This window comes from Mustelus asterias, chromosome 21 (assembly GCF_964213995.1).
Source record: "Mustelus asterias chromosome 21, sMusAst1.hap1.1, whole genome shotgun sequence".
Lineage (NCBI taxonomy): Eukaryota > Metazoa > Chordata > Chondrichthyes > Carcharhiniformes > Triakidae > Mustelus > Mustelus asterias.
Window position 1 is genome coordinate 76,757,298 of NC_135821.1, and position 25,240 is coordinate 76,782,537.

The 25,240-nt window shown below is 43.7% G+C and overlaps 1 protein-coding gene across 2 annotated transcripts in view; it reads right to left on the reverse strand.

Annotated features, from left to right (window-relative positions):
- cd164l2 (CD164 sialomucin-like 2) overlaps positions 1 to 24,803 on the reverse strand; it is a 39,668-nt gene extending 14,865 nt beyond the window's left edge. The window contains exons 1-3 of one of the 2 annotated variants that reach the window (XM_078238300.1): positions 24,497 to 24,803; positions 16,371 to 16,460; positions 1,011 to 1,088 (exon numbers count right to left, since the gene is read on the reverse strand). In XM_078238300.1, the coding sequence (XP_078094426.1) occupies positions 1,011 to 1,088; positions 16,371 to 16,460; positions 24,497 to 24,572 (244 nt within the window). In that variant the 5' untranslated portion in view covers positions 24,573 to 24,803. The remainder of the gene's footprint in view (positions 1 to 1,010; positions 1,089 to 16,370; positions 16,461 to 24,496) is intronic. The other variant, XM_078238299.1, reaches the window with a different exon arrangement.
- Positions 24,804 to 25,240: the final 437 nt, after the last annotated feature.

A 25,240-nucleotide genomic window follows, 5' to 3' on the forward strand; every position in this document is an offset into this window, starting at 1 on the left:
CAGGATTGGCAATGAAAGCGGCACAATATCTCTCGCTTTGCTCCTCAGGATGAAATAGAAGGAGCTGGTTTGGAACATGTGTAGTCAATCCCCCAATACTAGCTACAAGAAAGAGCATTCTACACCCAAGCCTGCTTTAGAAACTCAAGTCAAATTGAACAACATAAAAAGGTAACAACTCTCCCAGTGTGAGATCAAACCGTCAAAACAAAATGTGAAAACCCAACTTTCCTTAAAGTTTACAGGTAAAATTCCAGATTATTCATTGGCTCAACTGGAACAACTAGAATCATAGAAGAAATCATGGAAATCATAGAAACCCTACAGTGCAGAAGGAGGCCATTCGGCCCATCGAGTCTGCACCGACCACAATCCCACCCAGGCCCTACCCCCACATATTTACCCGCTAATCCCTCTAACCTACGCATCTCAGGGGCAATTTTTTAACCTGGCCAATCAACCTAACCCGCACATCTTTGGACTGTGGGAGGAAACCGGAGCACCCGGAGGAAACCCACGCAAACACGAGGAGAATGTGCAAACTCCACACAGACAGTGACCCAAGCCGGGAATCGAACTCTGGACCCTGGAGCTGTGAAGCAGCAGTGCTAATGATTAGGAAATTCATGCAGAGATTTAATGCAGGAAGAATCAGGGAGTTTCTGACTGCTCCAACAATTATTGTTTCCTTGTAATTTAGTGTGCAAAACATTCCAATTCCATACTTGGGGATTTTCACAGTAATTTCATTGCAATGTTAATGTGAGCATAGTTGTGACACTAATGCATACTCAACCAGAACCCAAAACGAATGGGATTACTTCCTGGCTCAACAGAACAAAGCACTATTTTCTCCATAGAATTGGCAGGTGTCAATTGGAACGTTGACAGATTTTTGGGGAAACTTGCCAGAAACAGTTAGAACAGCAGTTAGCTGTGGGAAACTCACATTTGTGGGACAAGTTCGAGACTGTCTCAGCCAGTTTAAAAGCAGCAATGTATTTTCTTACCTTTACACATTGAAGGCTCATCATGTATGGTGCAGTCTGTAAGATTATCAGATGCTGCCTTTGAGACACACAAAGTTTCTGAAAGATAAGAGACTAATTTTACTACCTTACCTTTTACTCCCCAATCCTAGACAAAAATTTCTCCCCTAATCATTTAGGAGCTTCCAGAAAAGTTGGCTTCAAAACAGTAATTACTGCTGCGTTTCAGATTAAACTAGCACATTTAACAGAAATTGCAAAACTACAGTTACAAAAAAATTCCCTTACCTAGATATACTTCCCAACAGTGTTCATTGTGAATACATGAGGCCTATTAACCTCAAGCTCAGTGTACGTATCATGTTCATATCCCTTCAAGATGGTCCAGGAAAAAGGTCATGAAAGCTTCAGCAGATTGCACACTTCGGAATCAGTAGCACCAATTCTTACATTCACTCCAAGCCCATTTCAGCTCCGATACAAGCTACAGACAACAGCATCAGATACGTCTACAGTTGATGACTGAGGAGGCGATCTTACAAAAAGAATTCTAAGTGCCGAATGAGAGAAAACGGGAGATAATCGCGCTTATTTTTTGGGCGAGTTAAAAATCCAATCTTACCATACTGAGCAAAGAAAGCAGCAAAATCTGTTTCCCACCAGCGAGGGAGGGGCTTGAGCTCACCTGCTCCCCCCACCCCCCCAGTTTACAGCAGAAAGTGCAATTCCACCTACGCAGAGAGATCTGACACTGCTGCCCACCGCCCCCAAATCCCATCGTTCGCCTCCTCGAATTGGGCACGAACCTGATTTTCCACCTCACCCCATCCTTTGGCTGGCAGGATGAGATGGCAAGATTGCCCCCTAATGCTTTTCTGGCTGGTATCCCACCTTGCTTAGCTGCCAGTATCCTAACTCAAACCAGGTCTTTCATCCATCACCTCTGTGCTCACTGACTCATGTTGCTCAACCAGGGGCATATCATCCTGGTTTTCAAATCCCCCTATCCCCATCTTGCCAGACTTGTCATCAAGCCATTAAAAACTCATTCACATTCAAACTGCAGATTTACTTTGTGTTTATTGGTTAAGTACTGAAAAACTTCATGCCCTTGATGCAGTCTCTTGGCAAGGTACTGGTGTGCACAACTTGGGGGGGGGGGGGAGGGAGGAACAGAGCAACTTCCAATGTCTTTAACTGCACACATGCAACATGCAGGAATTTATCCATTAAGAGCGCTAATAGCCTGAACGTTGATGCAAAGTTTGGATGATTAAAACATAACCAAGTATTTGCTTCTTATCAAAAACTAACAGCAATTTCTAAAACAACCTTTGACAAGACATTTTGGTTGCATAGGTTACTTCTGTAAGCAAAGCTTATAAGCATGGATGTAAAGTAATGTGATTAGATTTAGGCTCTGAACAAAGGTTTGCCTGTTTACTGTGCATGCTGTCTGAAAGGCCAATTTAGATCATTAATCAGATTTATAAAAGATTTCTCAGACACTAAATTGCAGTTAACACTAAGCATTGTGCAGGAGGTAAAGCTTAAAATTAGGTTGGGAGGCAGGGGTAAGAGACGACGTGAAACTAATATTTAAATTGCAAGTTAAGGTTTTCAAATTAACGCAATTCTTAATAAAGTTTACCTTTTCCATAATTAATGATAGACAGAAGCTATTGGTTGTAGCACGCTTGCTAGAGTAAGGTTATAGGTTCAACTTCTACTCCAGGGCTAGACCGATGCCAGAGAGATTAGTGCATTGTTGGAGGCATCACCTTAAGGACATGTTAAACAGACTCCATCTGCCCCAAGGTGGACAGAAAACGTTCCCTGATATTAATTTGAAGAATAGGACACTTACTTCTGCTATCCTGGGCAAAGTATTCTTCAAGCAACATCCCAAACAAAGAATATCTAGTCATTATCATATTGCTGTTTGTGGGAACTTGCTTTTTTTTTGCTTAAACTATGGTGCATCAAATCATGTAGCATGGCTTGGGTCACTGTGTGGAATTTGCATGTTCTCCCCGTGTCTGTATGGGTCTCCTCCAGGTGCTCCGGTTTCCTCCCACAGTCCAAAGATGTGTAGGGCTAGGTGGATCGGCCATGCTAAATTGACCCTAGTGTCAGGGGGATTAGCAGGGTAAGTATGTGGGGTTACGGGGATAGAGCCTGGATGATATTGTAGTAGGTGTAGGCTCGATGGACCAAAAGGCATCCTTCTGCACTATTAATTCTGTGCATAGAAAGGTTACTTAGCATTTATCCCATAAACAATCCTCTGGTTCCAGTATACAGACTTATTTTTAGTCAGGTAAATGTCCCACAAAGAATCTACTAAATTTTACAGTGTATTAATTCAGTACTCTGGGTTACTTAGCAACAGACATCTGATACAGGAGGGTAACTAACCACACTGAAGATTAGATTACATGCAAGGTGATGTTACTGCAACTGTATTAGGTCTGCACTGCTGATGTTATAAACTATTTGCAACACACAAGGCATCAGTTTACATATTGTAAACACTCTTACTGTACAGTAACCAGTTACTAGAAACTGGTGATAAGATTCACGTTTTCCAGCTATTAAAAAACCTTTTCAGAAAATAGGTCTCTAGAACTTCCGTGGATTTAGAAAAAGATGTTTCTCAGCAATTGCAATTTAAAAACAGGTGGGAAACAAAAGCAAAGATCTATGCTGGGCAAAAAAAATTAAAACCCACCGAACATTTACTGAGGAGAGCGGAAGGATGGCACAAGCTTATAAAGGGAGATAAAATCAATCAAGCATTAAAAAAAATTTAGTTACAAGTAGGCCTACATTAACACTGCAATGAAGTTACTGTGAAAACCTCTAGTCGCCACACTCCGGTGCCTGTTTGGGGAGGGAGATACACTGAGGGAGAATTTAGCATGGCCAATGCATCTAACCAGCACGTCTTTCGGACTGTGGGAGGAAACTCACGCAGATACAGGGAGAACATAGTGACCCAAGCCAGAAATCAAACCCAGGTCCCGGAAGCTTCAGGCAGCAGTGCTAACCACTGAGCATCATTAAAACTGCAAAACCACATTAGGTTTTATGATTAATCCAAAACTGGTTTTATTAGTTGACGAGTAACCCGTTACAAGAATCCAAATGCTTCCTGGGATATCAGCAGCTGTGTGCAATCAGAACTAAGATTTTGTGTTCAGCAAGTTTACAGTTTAATTTATTAAAATCACAAATAGGTTTAGATTAACACTGCGATGAAGTTACTGTGAAAATCCCCTAGACTCCACACTCTGGTGCCTGTTCGGGTACACCGAGGAAGAATTTAGCATGGCCAATGCACCTAACCAGCACATCTTTCAGACATAGAATGTACTTTAATGTTTTCCACACCACTAATGTTTACTGTAAAGAGTCTTTTGAAGAGGACAATCTTCAGAAGGTTACGATGATAGTCGAAAGTTTGATAACTAGAGATGTCGCTGGAGTAGTAATCCCAGGGCTACATGGGTCAAAGGCAGCTAGTGGTATTTAAATTCAACTAAAGCTAGTCTTTGATGGTGATAATGAACACATCCTGTTCACTAATGTCCTTTAGGGAAGGAAATCTGCTGTTCTAACCTGGCCTACACACAACCCCAGACCCACAGCGCGTGACAGACTCAAATATCCTTTTTAAAAAAGCAGAGGCGACGAAAGAAAATGTACCAGGTGGCTTGGATTTGGAATGGATGGATAGGGCAAAGGACACAGATTCAATATAAACACTTGGGAAATTGTAGGGATGAGAGATTTAGAGCAAGGAATGGGGCTAACTACACTGCTCTTCGAAGGAGCCAGCACAGACTCAATGGACCAAATGGCCTCTTGTGCTGTCCTGTTGAGATTATATTAAGTACCATGGAAGCCTAGAAAAACACAAGCTTTTTATTTTAATATTGATGTCTGTCCAATTTCCTACAGGGCAGTATGGTAGCACAGTTGTTAACACTGCTGCCTCACAGCACCAGGGACCTGGGTTCGATTCCCAGCTTGGGTGACTGCCTGTGTGGAGTCTGCATGTTCATAGAATCTCTACATTGCAGAAGGAGGCCATTCAGCCCCATCGAGCCTGCACCGACAACAATCCCACCCAAACTCTATCCCTGTAACCCCACATATTTACCCTACTAGTCCCCTTGGCACCAAGGGGCAATTTACCATGGTCAATCAACCTAACCCACACAGCTTTGGACTGTGGAAGGAAACTGCTGCACCCGGAGGAAACCCACGCAGACACAGGGAGATCAAAGACTCTCCAGAGTCACCCAAGACCAGAATTGAACCGCGGTTCCTGGCATAGTGAGGCAGCAGTCCTAACCACTGTGTTACTATGTTCCCCCAGTCTGCATGGGTTTCTTCAGGTGCTCCAGTTTCCTCCCACAGTCCAAAGGACGTGCTGGTTAGGTGCATTAGTCATGCTAAATTCTCCCTCAGGTGTACGGTGGCACAGCTGCCTCAGTGCCAGGGACCCGGGTTCAATTCCAGCCTTGGGTCACTGTCTGGTTGGAGTCTGCACATTCTCTCCATCTGTGAATGGCTTTCCTCTGGGTGCTCCAGTTTCCTCCCACAAACCAAAAGATGTGCAGGTTAGGTTGATTGGCCGTGCTAAATTGACCCTTAGTGTCAGGGGGATTAACATGTGGGGTTACAGTGATAGGGCCTGGATGGAATTGTGGAGAGTGCAGACTTGATGGACCAAATGGCCTCTTTCTGCACTGTTGGGATTCTATGAACATCTATGTACCCAAACAGGTGTCAGAGTGTGACGACTAGGGGATTCTCTCAGTAACTTCATTGCAGTGTTAATGTAAGCCAACTTGTGACTGATAAACAAACTTTAAACCAATGGTGACCAACAACAAACTGACAGCTTTGCAAGAGGAGCAGATTGTTCCACAACATTCTTCCAGTTGCTGGGTTTTTTTTTAGTTCCTGCAATCTTGCTGTTATAGGGTCACCCTAGTGACATCACACACAGGGATGCCACCATCTCTTCCCTCTTCAGTGTTATGGAAACATCAGCACCACCTCTTGGTATGGACACTGTCTGATGCACCATGGAGAGCAGTGCACACGTACAGGGTGCTGCTCCCTCTGCGGCAGTGCAGACAACTATCAGGAAAAACAGCAACACATTACAGACGAATGCAGACAAAGGTCAGTCAGTTATTCTCCCCCTCGATCCAGGCAGTTTTCTAACATTAACGGTTTACAACATACTCAGGACAGCTCAAAGTACAAAACATTCCGAAATAGACAAAGCTTTCATTCAATGATTGTGTTTACCAGCTTGTAAAAATCAACCAAAACTGCATTTTACTTTTGTCTTCAAGCATTGCTGCCATCTTGGCTGCAGAACCAAGCACAATTCCAAATATCTGCACCTTGGAGGTGGTGGCTAATTAATGCAACACCAGTTGAGGCAGGAAAGAAAGTGGGAGGTTGGCTGGTCCAGGATTTGGGAAAGACGGCCAGTGCACTGCAAGTCTACATTTTCTTTTAAAGATTAGAGAATGATAGATTCATGACAAATTCTGTGGAACACTGCCACAGAAGGCTGTGGAGGCCAGGTCATTGAGTGTATTTAAGACAGAGATGGATGGGTTCTTGGTTAATAAGGGGCTCAGGGGTTATGGGGAAAAGGCAGGAGAATGGGGATGAGAAAAATATCAGCCATGATTGAATGACGGAGCAGACTCGATGGGCTGAATGGCCTAATTCTGCTCCTACGTCTTACGGTCTAAGAGGGAATAGAAAGAGGATTCTGTGAAATGAGAGACAGTTTGATACATCTATTCTAGCTGCCTGGCATTAATTTGGAATCAGAATTGGTCTTCCTGGATCCCAAAACAATGCATTTCTGTTCAAACATCACAACAGTAACTAACCGCACTCAAGATGTGCGGCCGCCATCTACAATACTGAAAAGACAAATATTTATTTCAAATGGACCAAGTCTGTGGTGAGGGGAGTGGTTTGTTATTGGTTCTGGACAGGTGGTGGAAAGATTGAATCAATCAGCAATCTCTAATATAACAGAAATGTTTCCAATGCAAGAATTGATAAAAATCACTTCCTTCTCCAATGAAACACCTTAAATGCAGTGAGCAGGTTATGTTTAAAAACAATTCAGCAGTTTCCATCACTCAGATATAGGAGAAATTTCACAAAGCTATTTTCTCTGGGCTGGAGTGCTGACAGGCATCATATATTTGGGTCATTTAGAGGTAGCCTCAACATTTACATGGTCAAACCCTCAAGAAATGTTTTCCCCACATATTTGAATGAGATAGTCCCTCATTCTTCTAAATCCCAGAGAATAGGCCCATTTTCCTCCCTGGCATCTACCTCTGCCTAGCCTGTGGCAGGCAAAGCAACATGCCCTAGATTCAGTTCCCACTCACCCTGTCAAACTGCAGCTCAAGAGACTAGTAAGCCAGAAACATTGCTCAAGACCAAACCAGAAACCCACAGAGTAAGCAGCAACTTGCCCCAAATAAAAGGTAAGGATTCTTTAACTACCATTGCTGCTGCCTTTACAGGCGGGCCCAGAACGAGTGAATCAAAGACTGCCCACTCACCAATATCTGGCTCTTAAACAGGTGGAGATGCCGGTGTTGGACTGGGGTAGGCACAGTCAGAAGTCTCAACACCAGGTTAAAGTCCAACAGGTGTATTTGGTAGCACGAGCTTTTGCAGCAACACACCTGATGAAGGGGCAGCGCTCCGAAACCTCATGCTACCAAACAAACTTGCTGGACTTTAACCAGGACCCTGGTTTAACCATCGATTGGTGGGACTGTGGTGGAAGACATCAGACAACCAAGCAAATCAAGATGACACCCAATACAATATTACAGCACTTCCGTGCAGATCTGAAACAGGGTTTATGATTGGAGTAAGCTTTGGTAACTTTACTTCACCCATTGTTTGGAACCAGTTCAATTTCACCTCAATATTTGAGATTGAATTTGTTAATACTTTGGGATTTTTGAAATTAAGTAGATGGATTCTGTAGATAAAAATTTAGCTGTTTCTCTCCACAGATGCTGCCAGTCCACGGAGTTTATCCAGCATTTTGTTTTTATTTTAGATTCCTGGCATCCGTAGTATTTTGCTTTTATCTGGGTGATTTCTGTTGCTGGGAATGCAGAGGTGGCTCGAATCCCCAGTAACGTCTTACACAATGCAAGTCAAAATGTCGACCTGGTTAATTATGAATACCAATCAAGTATCAAATTCATCCTCCATCCAGGTTAAAGTTGGCAACAATTCATGCTCCACCTCCTTGGCAGATGCAATTGGTTATGCATTTGTTTACCTGCATGCTTTGAGAACAGGACAGGTCAGAGGCTGGGGATTCTGCAGCGAATAACTCACCTTGACATCCCAAAGCCTGTCATCATCTACAAGACAAGCCAAGAGTGTGATGAGTGACAATGGTTAGCGCTGCTGCCTTCCCGCATGAGGGACCCGGGTTCGATTCCTGGCTTGGTGCTCCGGTTTCCTCCCACAGTCCGAAAGACATGTTGGTTAGGCGCATTGGCCATGCTAAATTCTCGCTCAGTGTACCCGAACAGGCACTGGAGTGTGGCGACTAGGGAATTTTCATAGTAACTTCATTGTAGTGTTAATGTAAGCCTGCTTGTGACACCAAAACTTTAAAACTTGCCTGGATGAGTGCAGCTCTAACATCACAAGAAGCTGAACGCCATCCAGTACAAAGCAGCCCGCTTGCTTAGCTACTCATTCACACCGTAAGTATTTACTAACTCATCCACTGACACAGTAGCCAGTGTGTGCCCACCACAAGGTGCATTATAGCAACTTGCCACACCAACACCTTCCAAACCTGGAACCTCAACCACCCAGAAGGACACCATCTGCAAGCTCTCCTCCAAGTCACACACAACCTGGACTTGGAATTCATTCACTGTCACCGTGTCAAAATCCATATACCATACGAACTTCAGGATCTCACCAGCCCCCAATAGGGTCACAGAAGGAGAAACGGAGTCATGAGCTTGGAGGGAACAATGGCAGTTATACAGCAAAGACTCGGATTTGACAGCTCTAAAGGATTAACTGCAAAGATGAGTTATAAGTTCAGAGGCCCAAGACAGAGCCTCCTAAATGGTGGGTGATTTGGGGTGTTTTTCTTGTGCCTGTATCCCTGGTGTTTAAACCCAGGTCACTGCAGGAAAAGGTTTGGGAAGCACTATCCTACACAGGAATAAGAGCCCAAAAATCAGAATGACACCAGAAGACAGGAATGAAATAACCTGTGATGCTGCTAGATACATTTCAGCCCTGCTGTTATCTGACAAGTTAATATTTTTTTCTAAAAGCTAGTCTGTTAGTATAATCTGCAAAATGAATAGCAATTTGTGGGATAAAATTGGGAGGCAAGGGATTGAGATCAGTCAGATAATTGGATCATTTTTAATTGCCCAACTCAAACACTGTTTCAAGCAGTCGATGTTCCTCATTAATACCGAGCAGACATCTGTAAATGAGATGCACCATGGACACAGCTGTCACTGGCGATATCAATCTGAGTACATGGCATGGTTCATTGGCAGCTGAGCCTTCTAGCCAACATTTGCTTGAAAATTATTTGACATTAGAGCCATCAGAACGTGGCCAAACGGGCCACCTAAAATGGCGATTTACAGAGCATGCTGGGATAATTGGACAAGCACTGAAACAGCAGGCTACAACTCAGACGACTGAATACACAGGAAATAGGCCATCCCAAAGACACTCTGGTCAAACATACTTGTTTACCAGACAAAGGGACACCTTAACCCCTTATTTGGGAGGGAGGTATGTGACCCAAGCGTCTCCAGCACCTACAGGCATGGCTGTTGGGTACACAGCCAGAGATCGGAGTGCCAGCACCTGATTGGACTCTTATCGATCAGGGTGATCAAGCCCTGATCGATTGACTGACAAGAATCAGGAGGCCGCCCAAAAGGACACAAAACCAAGGAGGGATAAAAGGTGCTGCACAACAGAAGAAGCACTCTCTGACCCCACGAACGAGTTACAACGGTGACCATCACCAGCAACGGCCAGCACAAGGACAGACATCACACTCGAGAAGGAAGGAAGACCAGAGCCAGAGTGTCAGACCAGACTACGCATAGGACTACAGAGACCGTAGAGTCAGAGGTTTACAGCATGGAAACAGGCCCTTTGGCCCAACTTGTCCATCCGCCCTTTTTTTTTAAAAAACCCCAAAGCTAGTCCCAATTGCCCACATTTGGCCCATATCCCTCTATACCCATCTTACCCATGTATGTAACTATCTAAATGCCTTTTAAAATACAAAATTGTACCCCCTCTACTACCTCTGGTAGCTTGTCCCAGACACTCACCACCCTCTGAAAAAGTTGCCCCTCTGGACACTTTTGTATCTCTCCCCTTAAACTTATGCCCTCTAGTTTTAGACTCCCCTACCTTTGGGAAAAGATATTGATATCCAACTGATCTATGCCCCTCATTAGTTTATAGATCTCTATACGATCACCCCTCAGCCTTCTACGCTCGAGAAAAAAGTCTCAGTCTATCCAGCCTCTCTTTAGAACTCAAACCATCAAGTCCTAGTAGCATCCTAGTACATCTTTTCTGCACTCTTTCTAGTTTAATAATATCCTTTCTATAATAGGGTGACCAGAATTGTACACAGTATTCCAAGTGTGACCTTACCAATGTCTTGTACAACTTCAACAAGATGCCACAACTCCTGTATTCAATGTTCTGACCAATGAAACCAAGCATGCTGAATGCCTTCTTCACCACTCTGTCCACCTGTGACTCCACTTTCAAGGAGCTCTGAACCTGTACCCCTAGATCTCCGTTCTGTAACTCTCCCCAACACCCTACCATTGACTTAGTAAGTCCTGCCCTGGTTCAATTTACCAAAATGCATTACCTCGCATTTATCTAAATTAAACTCCATCTGCCATTCGTCAGCCCACTGGCCCAATTGATCAAGATCCCGTTGCAATCCGAAATAACCAGTGCACAGAAAGGCCAATATCTGCCTGGGTACTTGCCAGTCACAAAATCAAGTCAAGGTCTGGTATCGGACTTGAACTTCAGTATTTCTCCAAGAAAACTTATTGTTGGTTGGGTGGGTGATTGATTGTGTGTTTAAATAAATATTGTTGTACTAACGAGAAGTCTACTCGCAATTCTTTGTCAACCTTATAAAGGGGGAAAACAGACTGTGCGGCAGACACAAGAACAAAATAGATTTAAACACATTGGGTACACAACATCCAATCTCTGGGGTGGCACACCTAGTGCTCCCAAAGATCACTGGGGGACCCCAAACTCTACCCCACCTCAAGTCAGCAAACCCCCAGCAAATTCAAACTCCCAATGGGCAGTTACCTTGGACAGGAAACAGTCAGAAACTTGAACTGAAATCATAAACTTCAAATGGTCATCTGTCCGTTTTACAGCAATAGTTACCCAGCTAAAAATTGAACTAAAATTCGAACTCCTGGATAACTAGAGTACTGACAACTCTCTCCCACCATCACAGGAATCCCTGACAACACCCACCTGTTCCCAAGTGGCCTCCCTACTGGCACCCCATTCTCCTCTCACCCAGCCAGAGTCCAAAGATTGGACAAAAAAGCTGCAGCAACATTTCAGGATTAGAAAAAGTAGAGTGGCAATCTGACTGATTTCCATTCAACACAAGTCACAGCCCTATTGTCAGGAATAGCACTAATATTCCAGATTTTGTCAAATCAAATAGATGGAATAGCAGTCATAAATCTCAATGACTGTTCTTCAAACGCCTTTATAACAATATCATTAATATGTTAAATCATCCATTCCACAAGTATCATTCACATTGTCCCAATAGAGAAGAAGCTGGAAAGAATTGCTGAGTATAGGTCCATTAAAAAAATGGTCTTTCCAATTTAGTCTCATTTTGTTCATTCTCCTCCTCCCACATTGTCCAGGGCTCCAAACAGTCTTTCAAATCATTTCTCAAACCCAAAACTGATCAGCTTCCTCTCCAGTGGGGCTTAGGTGACCGCTTTGCTGAACATGTTCTGTCTACAGTGAGCTCAAGTTACCAGCCTCCTGAGTACCACTCTGACTTCCATAATCATCCTCATACATCATTCCAAACTATAACTCACCACAAGATTTAATAGTCTTTTTCCTACACCTGCATTGGCTTTGGTAACTTCAAACTTTCAGTATGCGCCCAATCATACACAATCCGTGTTTTGCCTTTCATAGGACTCTTACAGTGCAGGAGACCATTCAGCCCATTAAGTCCACACTGACTCTCGAACAGAGAATCCCATCCAAGCCCTTTCTCCAAAACCCACATTTACCCCACTAATCCACCTAACCTGCACATCTTTGGACTGTGGGAGGAAACCCACACAGACATGGGGGAAAACGTGTAAACTCTACACAGACAATGACCTGAGGCTTTTCCTGGTTTATTAATAAGCCTGTATGCCGCATATTTAGATATCAGAAGGACATATCTAAATATGTCCTTCTGATATCTAAATATGTCCTTCTGATATCTAAATATCAGAAGGACATATTTTACACAGAGGGTGGTGGGGGCCTGGAATGCGCTGCCAGGCAAGGTGGTGGAGGTGGACACACTGGGAATGTTTAAGACTTATCTAGATAGCCATAAGAACAGAGTGGGAATGGAGGGATACAAAAGAATGGTCTAGTTTGGACCAGGGAGCAGCACGGGCTTGGAGGGCCAAAGGGCCTGTTCCTGTGCTGCATTGTTCTTTGTTCCATATGTTTTAGTTCTAGTTCAGGTTAACCAGTGAGGCATTAACAGAGTTGCTCTTTCAAAAGACCTGTCGTGCAATATCAGTTCCAGATTTCCAACCAATGAGGTCATTTTCTATTGCAACTACAAACTCTTCCTTGGGGGCTAAATCTAGGTGGATTTTCCCCTTGGATACCAGCGGAGGTACAAGATCACACTTCATAACTCAGCAGCTAACATCATTTTTGAAGACAATGCTTAAAAAAATAAATTAGGACCCATGTTCTGCCATGGGGGCTGATTCTAGCTAAGATTTACCTTCCTAACCTACTGGAACCATAGAATCCCTACAGTGGAGGAGGCGGCCATTTGACCCATCAAGTCTACACCAATTCTCTGAAAGAGCATCTTACCTGGTCCAGCCCCCATCCTATCCCCGCACTTACCATGGCCAATCAACCTAACCCACATGTCTTTGGAGAGTGGGAGGAAACCTGAGGAAGCCCACAGACATAGGGAGAATGTGCAAACTCCACAGTCACCCAAGGCAAGAATCAAAACTGGGTCCCTGTTGCCTTGGGGCAGCAGTGCTAACCACTGTGCCATCTGCTAATATTAGGTGTATATTTTAGAAACTCAAATCTTGCAACTAAATTTGCAGTTTTGTATCTTCAACAGCCCAGCAGTAAACGATATCAAGTTGTTTGATAATGCTGCAAAAATCACAAATTCTACTTAATTTTAGTAAAGTGCAGGTCCTGGCTTACTGTAGCAACACCACATTAATGCATCACAGCAACCACCAGGAAAAGCACAGAACAGCCCAACATTTCAGTGATTGCAAATGAGGGTTTTATGGCTTTAATACATATTGCATGTTAAGTAAAACTAAATATGCACTTTAAATGTTTACCACAATTAGAGTTTTAGAAACAGAAAAATGTAAAACAGCTTTTTTATTCCTCCTAATGGGCCAAGTTTTTGTTGGGTCACTGAACAGTGGCCAATGTTCCCATCTGTATCCTAACACCACACAAGGCCAGTAACAGTGCATTGGCATCTGACGGCTGACAGTTGCCCTGAAGACTAGAGGGGCTAGGAACTAATGAATTGGTCAGCTAACAAGGCACTCTATACTGCAGCATTACAAGCCAGTTAGCAAATGGTGCAGTGCCTTTCCATACCCAGCTATTTCACAAACATTGTACCACACTAAAATATGAAACTGTCGTACTCCATTACTCACGCCAAGTTCTATTAAATATTTAAGTTACTCACTTACCTAGGCAACATGCAACACGAGTTGTAAAGACCTCTCCTCAGCTAATATGCAATATACTCAAGAACCACAAGCAAGATTCATTCAATCACTGGAACAGGAGGTGCCCAAACCCTCCCCCACACCTTCGGAGCCCGAGTGTATTCCTCTGCCCAAATTAGATCATGCTGATCTGCAACCTTACTTCATTCATACTTGCCTCTGCCTGATACAAAAAAAAATTTAATCTTGGATTCAACAATCGAGTATCAATTGCCATTTGCTGAAATTCCAAAGCTCATCCTCCTCTATCCTACATTGCATTAGTGTAGAATAGTCTGCTACTTCACTCTGGCTCCAAGTGTTAAGATTATGTCCTCTGCATCCCAGACTCTCCGTTCAGTGGAAATAGGTTCTCTAGCTGTTCCTCTGTCCCCCTTAATATCAGAAAATTTTGGTCAACTCATCCCTCAGCCAAAATTGCAGAGATTATAACAATAGTTAAACCTCTTCACTTAGCCGTCAAGAATCCAGGTTTCATTCTGGTAAGTCTGCACAACATTCCCACAAAGGACAATACATCGTACCTAAAGGTATGGTGCCCACAATTGGAGTTTGTGGCAAAACACTTCACTGTGCAGCAGCAACCAGGGATTGGTTGGTAGCATTCTGAGGCTCCAGGTTCCAGCCCCTGTGCAGGACACAAGCACAAAGAAACCAGTCTAATGCTGAGGGAGTGCTGCACTGTCAGAGATGCCATCTTTTGGCTGAGATGTTAAACCGGAGGTGGGAGGTCTCCCCAGTATCCTGAACCAATATGTATCCCACAACCAGATTGGGTTATAATCTGTGCGAGTTTACATTTGCTGCATGAAGATTAGCTGCTGTGTTTCCTCCATTACAAAAACTTCAGAAGTATTCCAGTGACTCGGAAGCACTTTGGGGTATGTAGTGGTTGTGTAACACTTTCTATAAACACAAGTCTTAAAGTCAAATCATACGAAAGGAAGAGAATATTTGGAGTTAACAGGAAACAAATCTGTCACCATTTGAAAAATGTCAAACATTTAATCTTCCCTCTGGAGATTAGTTGCAGATTGAGAACCTACAGGTCAAGTTGGAAAGGCAGTCAGGAAAATGTCTTTACTCTTGGGTCCAATGTGAAGTATTTTCTGTATTCCAAACATTCAAAGTTAGCAAATCAAAACAGACCAACCTAGAAAAGGGCCACTTTACACTGGCTAGTTCTGGCATCAATACCCAGTGTCATCAAATGTCAAACTAAAGATATCAATAATTCCCCAATGCTACACCAGCTAATCAGATCAGGTACTTGGTCAATAAGGAATTAGAGGATAATCTACAATTCCAGATCAGTGTCCGAGAACAAAGATTGCTAAACCCCTGAGCGTACAGGAGCCAACAACTGATGTCATCTCAAAGCATCCATCTGAGCCCAAGGTGTTGAAATTTCCCCTGGGGAAAAGACAGCACTATAATTAGAGTTTGCTCTCAACAGGTAAGTGATGTTTGTCTTATATTTTGGAGACACAGAGAGGGAAGTATTTTCCTGTAGAGAATCCTTCCCATCAAAACACAGCGAAGGCAAATTGTGGGGCATGTTATTGCTGTAACATAGGAGATATACTGGTCAAATTTGAAAGGTTGATAAATGAACATTCTAGTCAGAAATCTCACGATATCTGAGCACTAACAATACACGAGTTATTTGTTTTCGGATATGCACTTGGTAAACACCCATAAAGGATTCCGTGGAGTCTGAATGAACTCTACAACCTTTGTAGAGTTCATTCAGACGCCACGGTAGCACAGTGGTTAGCAGTGCTGCTTCACAGCTCCAGGGTCCCGGGTTCGATTCCCGGCTCGGGTCACTGTCTGTGTGGAGTTTGCACATTCTCCTCGTGTCTGCGTGGGTTTACTCCGGGTGCTCCGGTTTCCTCCCACAGTCCAAAGATGTGCGGGTTAGGTTGATTGGCCAGGTTGAAAATTGCCCCTTAGAGTCCTAGGATGCGTGGGTTAGAGGGATTAGCGGGTAGATATGTGTGGGTAGGGCCCAAGTGGGATTGTGGTCGGTGCAGACTCGATGGGCCGAATGGCCTCCTTCTGCACTGTAGGGTTTCTATGATTTCTATGAACCTTTGAGGGCTCCAAAAACATTTAAATTAATGTCCTGGATGTGCAGCAAGATTGGTCAATTTGGTGGAATATTAATAAAGTCTTCCTATAAAGACTCTCAAATGGATACCTAGATTGCTACACGTGTCAGATTACATAAAGCACTAACCTGACTGACAGTGTGCCCATACGCAGTCTGTTAAGTTCAGTGAAGCATCACCGGCAATACAACGTTCACACGTCTCCAATTCTGTACATTCTGAAAAACCAAAAGATACAGTAAACACGACTTTAAACTGAATATTTAAAGAATGAACATGCACCTTCTTACTGCCCTACGGAAGTGAAATCAACTGTGGATTATAATCATTGACAATTTGTCAGGGGTTAGTTTAATGCAGCGATAAATGGACTCCAAAGGTGAAATATTATGCTGGCTCCAGTTATTGAAGATGGATCTATTAAAAAACTCAGTGCATGCCCCATTCGATATCAGAGGGCATAATGGCACTCAGTCCATCAGGACCAGCTTCCATGAGAATCAAGTCAAAGGGTTCCTATGGTGACTCCTCAGCCATTGTTCCAATGAAGTTCGTCCTTTTGATTCAGTACTTTACAACCTTCCACACTCTATTTCAGATCTTAAACCCTATCCCAATATCTTTCTGGCAGCTGCAGACTCAATATTTACAGCTCTAGACCCATCTTGCATTTCTCATTTGTCCCATTGCCATCTCCTCTTGCCTTGCACCATCATCCCTTTACTAATTCAATCTCCTGTGTCTTCCACCCTAACACAGTCCCTCTCTTTCCCCTACCTTTGTACATGTTTAAAACCAGTGTTATCAGCTGAATAAAAATGTGTTGCAAGGTCACCAACTTGATAAGACCATAAGACATAGCAGAATTAGGCCACTCGGCCCATCGAGTCTGCTCCGCCCTTCAATCATGGCTGATATTTTTCTCATCCCCATTCTCCTGCCTATTCCCCATAACCCCTGATCCTCTTATCAATCATGAACCTACCTATCTCCGTCTTAAAGACACTCAATGACCCGGCCTCCACAGCCTTCTGCGGCAAAGAGTTCCACAGATTCACCACACTCTGGCTGAAGAAATTCCTCCTCATCTGTTTCGAAAGATCGTCCCTTTACCCCGAGGTTGTGCCCTCTGGTTCTAGTGTTTCCTACTAGTGGAAACATCCTCCCCACGTCCACTCTATCCAGGCCTCTCAGTATCCTGTAAGTTACAATAAGATCCCCCCTCATCCTTCTAAACTCCAATGAGTACAGACCCAGAGTCCTCAACCGTTCCTCATACGACAAGCTCTTCACTCCAGGGATCATTCGTGAACCTCCTCTGGACCCTTTCCAAGGCCAGCACATCCTTCCTTCGATATGGGGTCCAAAACTGCTGACAATACTCCAAATTTGGTCTGACCAGAGCCTTATACAGCCTCAGAAGTACATCCCTGCTCTTGTATTCTCGCCCTCTCGACATGAATGCCAACATTGCATTTGTCTTCCTAACTGTCGACTGAACGTGCATGTGAACCTTAAGCGAATCTTGAACAAGGACTCCCAAGCGCCTTTGTGTTTCTGATTTCCTAAGCATTTTCCCCATTTAGAAAATAGTCTATCCTCCATTCCTCCTTCCAAAATGCATAACCTCACACTTTTCCTCAGTGTATTCCATCTGCCACTTCTTTGTCCACTCTCCAAACCTGTTCAAGTCCTTCTGCAGCCCCCCCTGCTTCCTCAATTCTACTCGTCACTCTACATGTGTTTGGATCATCTGCAAACTTAGCAACAGTGCTTTCAGTTCCTTCCTCCAAATCATTAATGTATATTGTGAAAAGTTGTGGTCCCAGCACTGACCCCTGAGGCACACCACTAGTCACCGGCTGCCATCCTGAGAAAGATCTCTTTATCCCCACTCTGGCTTCTGCCAGTCAACCAATCTTCTATCCATGCCAGGATCTTACCCTCAACACCATGGGCACTTATTAACAGTCTCCTATGCGACACCTTGTCAAAGGCCTTCTGGAAATCTAAATAAATCAGATCCACTGGTTCTCCTTTATCCAACTTCCTTGTTACCTCCTCAAAGAACTCAGATTTGTCAGACATGACCTCTCCATGAAAAAGCCGTGCTGACTCAGTCTTACCTTTTCATGCACTTGCAAATACTCTGCGATCTCATCTTTAATAATGGACTCAAATCTTTCCAATGACCGAAGTCAGGCTAACCGGCCTATAATTTCCCATCTGCTGCCTCCCTCCCTTCTTAAACAGCGATGTTACATTCACTACTTTCCAGTCCTCTGGTATCCTCCCTGCCTCCAGTGATTCCTGAAAGATCACCACCAATGCCTCCACAATTTCCTCAGCTATCTCTTAGAACCCTGGGGTGTAGTCCATCCAGTCCATGTGATTTATCCACCTTCAGACCTTTTATAGTTTCCCCAGAATCTTCTCCTTAGTGATGGCCACTCCACTCACCTGTGCCCCCGACTCTCCTGGAGCTCTGGCATCCCACTGTGAAGACTGATGCAAAGTAATTATTCAGTTTCTCTGCCACTGCTTTGTTTCCTATTACTTCCCCAGCAGTCCAAAGGCTATTTTTGCTTCTCTCTTACCTTTTATATATTGAAAAATATATATATATATATATATGTATTAACTCGGTTTTGTTCCACAGAAGCTGCCTGACCTGGCGAGTATTTCCAGCATGTTCTGTTTTTATTTTCACTGTTAAATGTTATTGGCTGCCTGGAGGTCTCAGCAATTCTACAGGACTGCAAAAAAACTATTGACTTCACATACTATTGCAATCCAAATCTTCATTCATTCGTCTCCCAGAAGCTTTTGTGCCATTAAAATGCAGCTTTACCCTTCCAAACAGAGAAATAAACTCAGCTGCCACAACATGGCCATTGTTACAGTCTAGTTTTGTTTTCAATCTTGTGCCTCTTAGCACAGCTAGGGAATGAGATTGATTATACATCAGTACGGGACTCTGCTTCCGTTGTGAACGAGCAGATTGGAGTAATTTCAGCATCACCTGATCTTCATTTACTGTCAATAACACACTAAGCTGCTGTGTCTGGACCCTACAGCTCCCCAGCTGGGGGATAGTAAACTCATGACACGATTTCCGAGACAACAAACATCCAGCAGTCTGAAAATCACTGCCATTATTAGACTCTGTACAAAAGGGACAGAGACAGTTTTTGCACGTTGTAGTCTAGGTATCTTGTAATACAAATTTATACAAAAATCATGGGCTAATATACTATAACATTTCAGTTATTTTCATATGCATAGGATATAGAAGCAGAATTAGGCCATTCGGCCCATCAAGTGTACTCCGCCATTCAGTCATGGCCGATTTGTTTCTCGACCCCATTCTCACACCATTTTCCCCCCACACAACCTTGGATCCCCTTACCTATCACAAACCTGTCTTAAATACACTCAATGATCTGATGGCAATGAATTCATACATTCACCACCCTCTGGCTGAATTCCTCCTCATCTCAGTTCTAAAGGGTTTTCCTTTTATTCTGAGGCTATGCCCTCGGATCCTAGTCTCTCCTGCCAATGGGAACAATTCCCCACGCCCACTCTATCCAGATCTTTCATGACTCTAAGTTTCAATGAGATCCCCCACATCCTTCTAAACTCCATCGAGTACCCAGTGCTGTCAATAATACGATGGGCTGTCTAAACGGAGGCCAGCAGACAGGCTCTCAGACCCTCCCAGCAGCGAGGCCACAGGCTGCCATTGCAGCCAAGTCAGAGAGGGAGGCCGACCCAAAATAGAAGCACCCACTCCAACATTTTTTTTTTTTAATTTGAAGGTTAAAAATCCCCCTTAGCAGCCAGTCCAACATTGCAGCAGAGGAATCCTTCAGCTAAAGCCAGGCTGGCAAAGATACATCAACTGGGTCCCAGGTCTTCATGGGATGTGGGTGCCAGTGGCAAGGCCAGCAGTTGTCTCCCATTTGCCTTTGCACTGAAGGAATTATCAGGTCATTTCAGAGAGCAGTTTAAGGGCCAACAACATTGCTGTGGGTCTAGAGTCACACAATCCAGGCAAGGACACCAGATTTCCTTCCCCAAGGGGAGGCGGTAACAGATTTTTTTTTAAAACGACAGTGTCATGGTTATTAATCAACTTGGAATTCCACAGCTGTCATGGGTCTGTCACCAGGAGACTGCCTCCAGGCAGCTAGACTGTTCCAACATCTCAGGGCCTTCGGCAATAGGCTTTTAGCCAACCTGATTTGGCCAATTGCCATTTGAGTGGGTAGCCCTGCTGCTACCACCCCACCTCTGGGAACACGGCCAAAGAGCAGGATGGTGCGTAGAAGCTGGCATGCTGGCTGGCAGTCTGAAAATCTACACCCAGCCCCTTCAGTGTTGAGGCCTAAAGATTAGGCCCAAAGTGCCAGTTTGGTGCAGCTGGTAGCACAACAACTTGCATTTATATGTCTCCCGTCTCTTCCTTTGGTGACTCACCGAATTATAGCTGATACTAAACCACAGCTCATGTCAGTTTACTATAGAGTAGGTGAGGAGGCAGGTATAACAGCATGGGTCAGATCCCGGTTCTAGCTATCAGTGCCATTCTGAACCACATGCTAGCTATCTAGCTAACTGGCTTCCCCCTAGCCACCCACCACCCCTGTATTCAAGCAGGGGTGGTGGGTGGCTAGAACTTGGGCGCAAGTTATGATAAGGGCAGCAGAATTATGAATGACAAATTTATGCGAGGATAGAAAGGTTTAGCCACGTGTTGAAAGAGATACACAATGGTAGATTGTGGGTTTAAAATGCACTCCAGAAAGATACATGGGAATAGTGCACTGCCAGAGCTACTTTCCTTCAGATTAGGTATTAACTGAAGCCTCACTGACCTGTTAAACTGGACAGTGAAGATGTTGTGTCACTAGTTTAAGCAATTGAGTTTTCTATATTTACTCAACAACTCATCCCTGTTACCCCAAAAACAAGTGAACTGATCATGGACCTGAAAAACCAAATGATTGCCAAATAAAAGCAAATTACTATCGAAGCTGGAATCTGAAACCAAGAGAGAAAATCTCAGCAGGTCTGGCAACATCTGTGAGAGAAAAGAGCTGATGTTGAGTCTAGATGACCCTGAAGGGAGTGTGTAAACATCAGCTCTTTTCAGATGCTGCCAGACCTGCTGAGATTTTCCAGCATTTTCTCTTTTTTTAGAAACAATTGCCAAATTGCCCTGGACAACAATAGTGACTGCACCTCAGGGCTCACTAACTTTTAAGACAAGTATATGTTTGGGGGTGTTAAATGTGCAATGAAAGTCTTTACTTCTTTACACTCAGTAGTAGAAAAGTCTCAGCTATAAAAATTTCACTCCAATTATATTGGATTTAGTAACTGGGACTTGGGCCAGTTTAAGGGATCAACAAGAGCGACACTGACTTGCCCCAGTGTCGCCTTACAGAAGTTAGTGCCAACAGTACCTCTAAAGGCATCATTAACAACCAATACATAATCCAACTAACTAAGCTTAAAACCAGGAGGAGATGGCAGTGTAGTGACAATCCAGAAGCCCAGACTAATACTCTGGGAATGGGTTCAAATCCCATCATGACAGCTGGTGGAATTTGATTTAAATTCAAATCAATAAATCTAGACTTGAAGGCTTTCAATTGTCTCATCAACCCAGTTGGCTCACTAATGCCCTTTGGAGAAAGAAATTTGCCCTTGTTACCCTGTCTGACCCACATGCAATCCACAGTAGTAATGGTGCCTGCCCTGAAGGGCCTAGCCAGCCATCAAGGGCACTTAGGGATGGGCAGGGTTGCTAGCACTTGACCTGTAGCCGAGGCTGAACTCAACTGCAGTGCCGAGGGAACGCTACAGGTCAAGTGCTAGCAACCCTGCCCATCCCTAAGTGCCCTTGATGGCTGGCTAGGCCCTTCAGGGCAGGCACCATTACTACTGTGGATTGCATGTGGGTCAGACAGGGTAACAAGGGCAAATTTCTTTCTCCAAAGGGCATTAGTGAGCCAACTGGGTTGATGAGACAATTGAAAGCCTTCAAGTCTAGATTTATTGATTTGAATTTAAATCAGTATCTGGAATGGCAGAAAGGTGGATGTAAAATAATCCTAGGGTGCTCTTCCTGGGATTCTTCCTTCCTTGGCCAATACTCAATCCGCATTACTGAAACAAGTTACCTGGCCATCACATCATATGAAAGAGTTGCCGTGTGTACATTTCCTTCTTTTCAAGATTACAACAGTGCCTACACTTCAAAAATGTATTTCATTGGCAGTAGAGAACTTTCAGGCATAATGAAAAGCACCATTATAAACACATGTTTCTTTAAGGAACCAAAGGAAAGTCAGTATGCTGTTACCATGGTCTATGAGACACTTTATGGTGCCCACCAGTCACAGAAAAGCTTAAAATTAACCTGTCACTGGTTCAATGAGTGAGAAAGTGTCAAATATCCTCCCAAAGCCCAGCAAGACTTGCATCTTTACAAGCAAAGAAACAAGCAGGAGTAGGCCATTCTGCCCTTTGAACCTGCTCCACCATTCATTATGGCTAGTCAATTTCAATATCACCCTCTCCCTATCTACCCTGTCAGAATTTTATAAGTTTCTACAATGTTCCCTCTCACTCTTCTAAACTCAAATGAATACAATCCCCCTTCACCATTCAGGTCCTCTAATTCTTCAAACTGAATTGAAAGTAGCCCCATCTGCAGCAACCAATCTAATACAGCAAATAATTAAACACACATCTTCAATACAAGCCAAATAAGTGCCACGATGTACTGTATAGGCAAAGGAATGACACTTAACCACTAGTCCCACCCTCCTCCTCTTCAAAACCACTCAGTTCTTGGTCAAAACATATTTAAGGATTTCATTCAACAGGGTTGACCAGAATGAGCTGCAGCAGTGAGGAAGCCATACACAACCCTCGCCAAGTGGAGGTCTTCCCATTAAAAACAGATGAAGTAACATTGTGCTACTCCATTCAGTATCTGAATGTCAAATTTGTGTTCACTTTCGTAACACTTGGGTCCAATTTAGGGGTTCAAAAAAAAAAAGGCAGCATGGACAAGTTGGGCCGAAGGGCCTGTTTCCATGTTGTAAACCTTTGACTTAATACAGCGTGGTGGATGCTCAGTCATTGACAACATTCAGGTTGGAGGTTGGTAGAATTTTGTATATTAAAGGGAATGTAGGGGCTGGGGAAGGGAGGATAGAGTTGGGAAGTGATGATCAGCTAGGATCTGGGTGAACGGTGGAGCAAGCTCAAATGACCTACTCGCATTTCTGATGTTATTTAATCCAAGACACTATAAAGGATTCAGCCACGGCAGAACCTGGTATCAGAGACAGTGAACTACCCAAAATGTCAAGATTCTGGGAGTTACTGGGTCAGGCTAATAGGAAGAATGTTTGGACCACTGGTTTCAGGGTCAGTCTTCAACTCAGTGCTAGAAACACCTATCCTGCTGCAATTGGAAACATGCAACATATTTAAATGAATTTCAAGCAAGATTTGGGAGCTTTAATTTGCATCAGATACTGTGATACGGACTGGCTGCTTTATAGCATTAAAAAGAAACTTTAATTCCGGTTGCCAATTGTGACACCAATTAGCAGACTGCACAGCCCAGAGGTGATTTATTTTAAAACGAAACGATATTGTCATGACTACCTGTACATTTCTGTGTATCAGAGCGAAAAGCTCAGAGTGCTTGGCTAATCATTTGGAATAAATATTAAATATTCAAAACCGCCAACACGAAAAGGAGGAGAGTTTTTTTTTAAACTCCCAAATGCACAGTGACATTACCTTAACACCGGAGGCAGCAGCAACAAAAGAATGGAAAATTTCACCTTCCCAGCGACGCATTTCAAACCTCTCCCAGGGACATTCAATTTAATTCTAGTCAAACTGTACAATTGTTAATAAAACAGCCACTAAATATTAAATTAAACTGTTTGCGGCTGGGTTATAAACAAACGATTTGAAATAAATCGCACCCAGAGCGTGGTGATATTAAATGATGTGCGCATTACTTTTCTGCAACCCAAACTGCCCCAGTTATAAAGAGTCGAGAAACACAGTCAAAGCCCGCATGAGCAAAGTTCCAGTTAAAGATTTCTGACTATCTCCCAGATTTAGCTTTAAAAATAAAACTCAACATGAACACAGAACAGGAACCACTGCAACAACACTTGTCCCCCAGGGTCACCTCCATCCAGAAATGCTGTACCTTCTTCCTGACCCTCACAAACTCGGGACAGTAACGCCAACAGAGAAACTCCCATCGCAATCTCTGTCCACCTCATCTTCTCAACCCTCACTGGAAACCGTGCCTGCAATGACAGAGCAAGTGGGGAGGGAGGGTGGAAAAGGGGGGTGGGGGGGAAGGGGATACAAGTTAGCGAAAAAAAATTTTTAAACAAGGGAGGGGGAAACCAGGAAAATCCGCTGAAGTTTTGGCGAATCCCAGCAGGGAAGCAATCAGGCTGGGAAGCCGGCGCCGCGATCCTGCGTGCAAATTAACCCGGAGCCCACGTGAGCGAAATGTATCCAAGCGCTTGTAACAAGTTATTAAAGGGGGCTGTCACATGACCGCACCACTGATCACATTTCACAAGTGAAGCCGATGTGTTTACCTAACAACCGAAACCCCAGAGACTGTGTTTGCACATTTAAAAAAATGCATAATCCCGTGTCTGTCTGGGAGGGAAAGGGGTGGGGGAAAAGAGAAAAAAAATATCTCAATGAAATCTACAGCAGAGCAAATATGTTTACACAGATGCTTCAAATGTCAAACCCTCTCCCCCTTTGTCATGTGAAGGTGCGATTGATGCAGGTGTCATTCAGTTTATTGCGCCGAGTCTGGGGCAGTGAATTAATCTGACTACCGGATGCCATCAGCACAATACACATTGGAGCCCAGGCAATTAACCTAAATGGGATGTGCAAAGGTTTATACCAGAACACTACACTA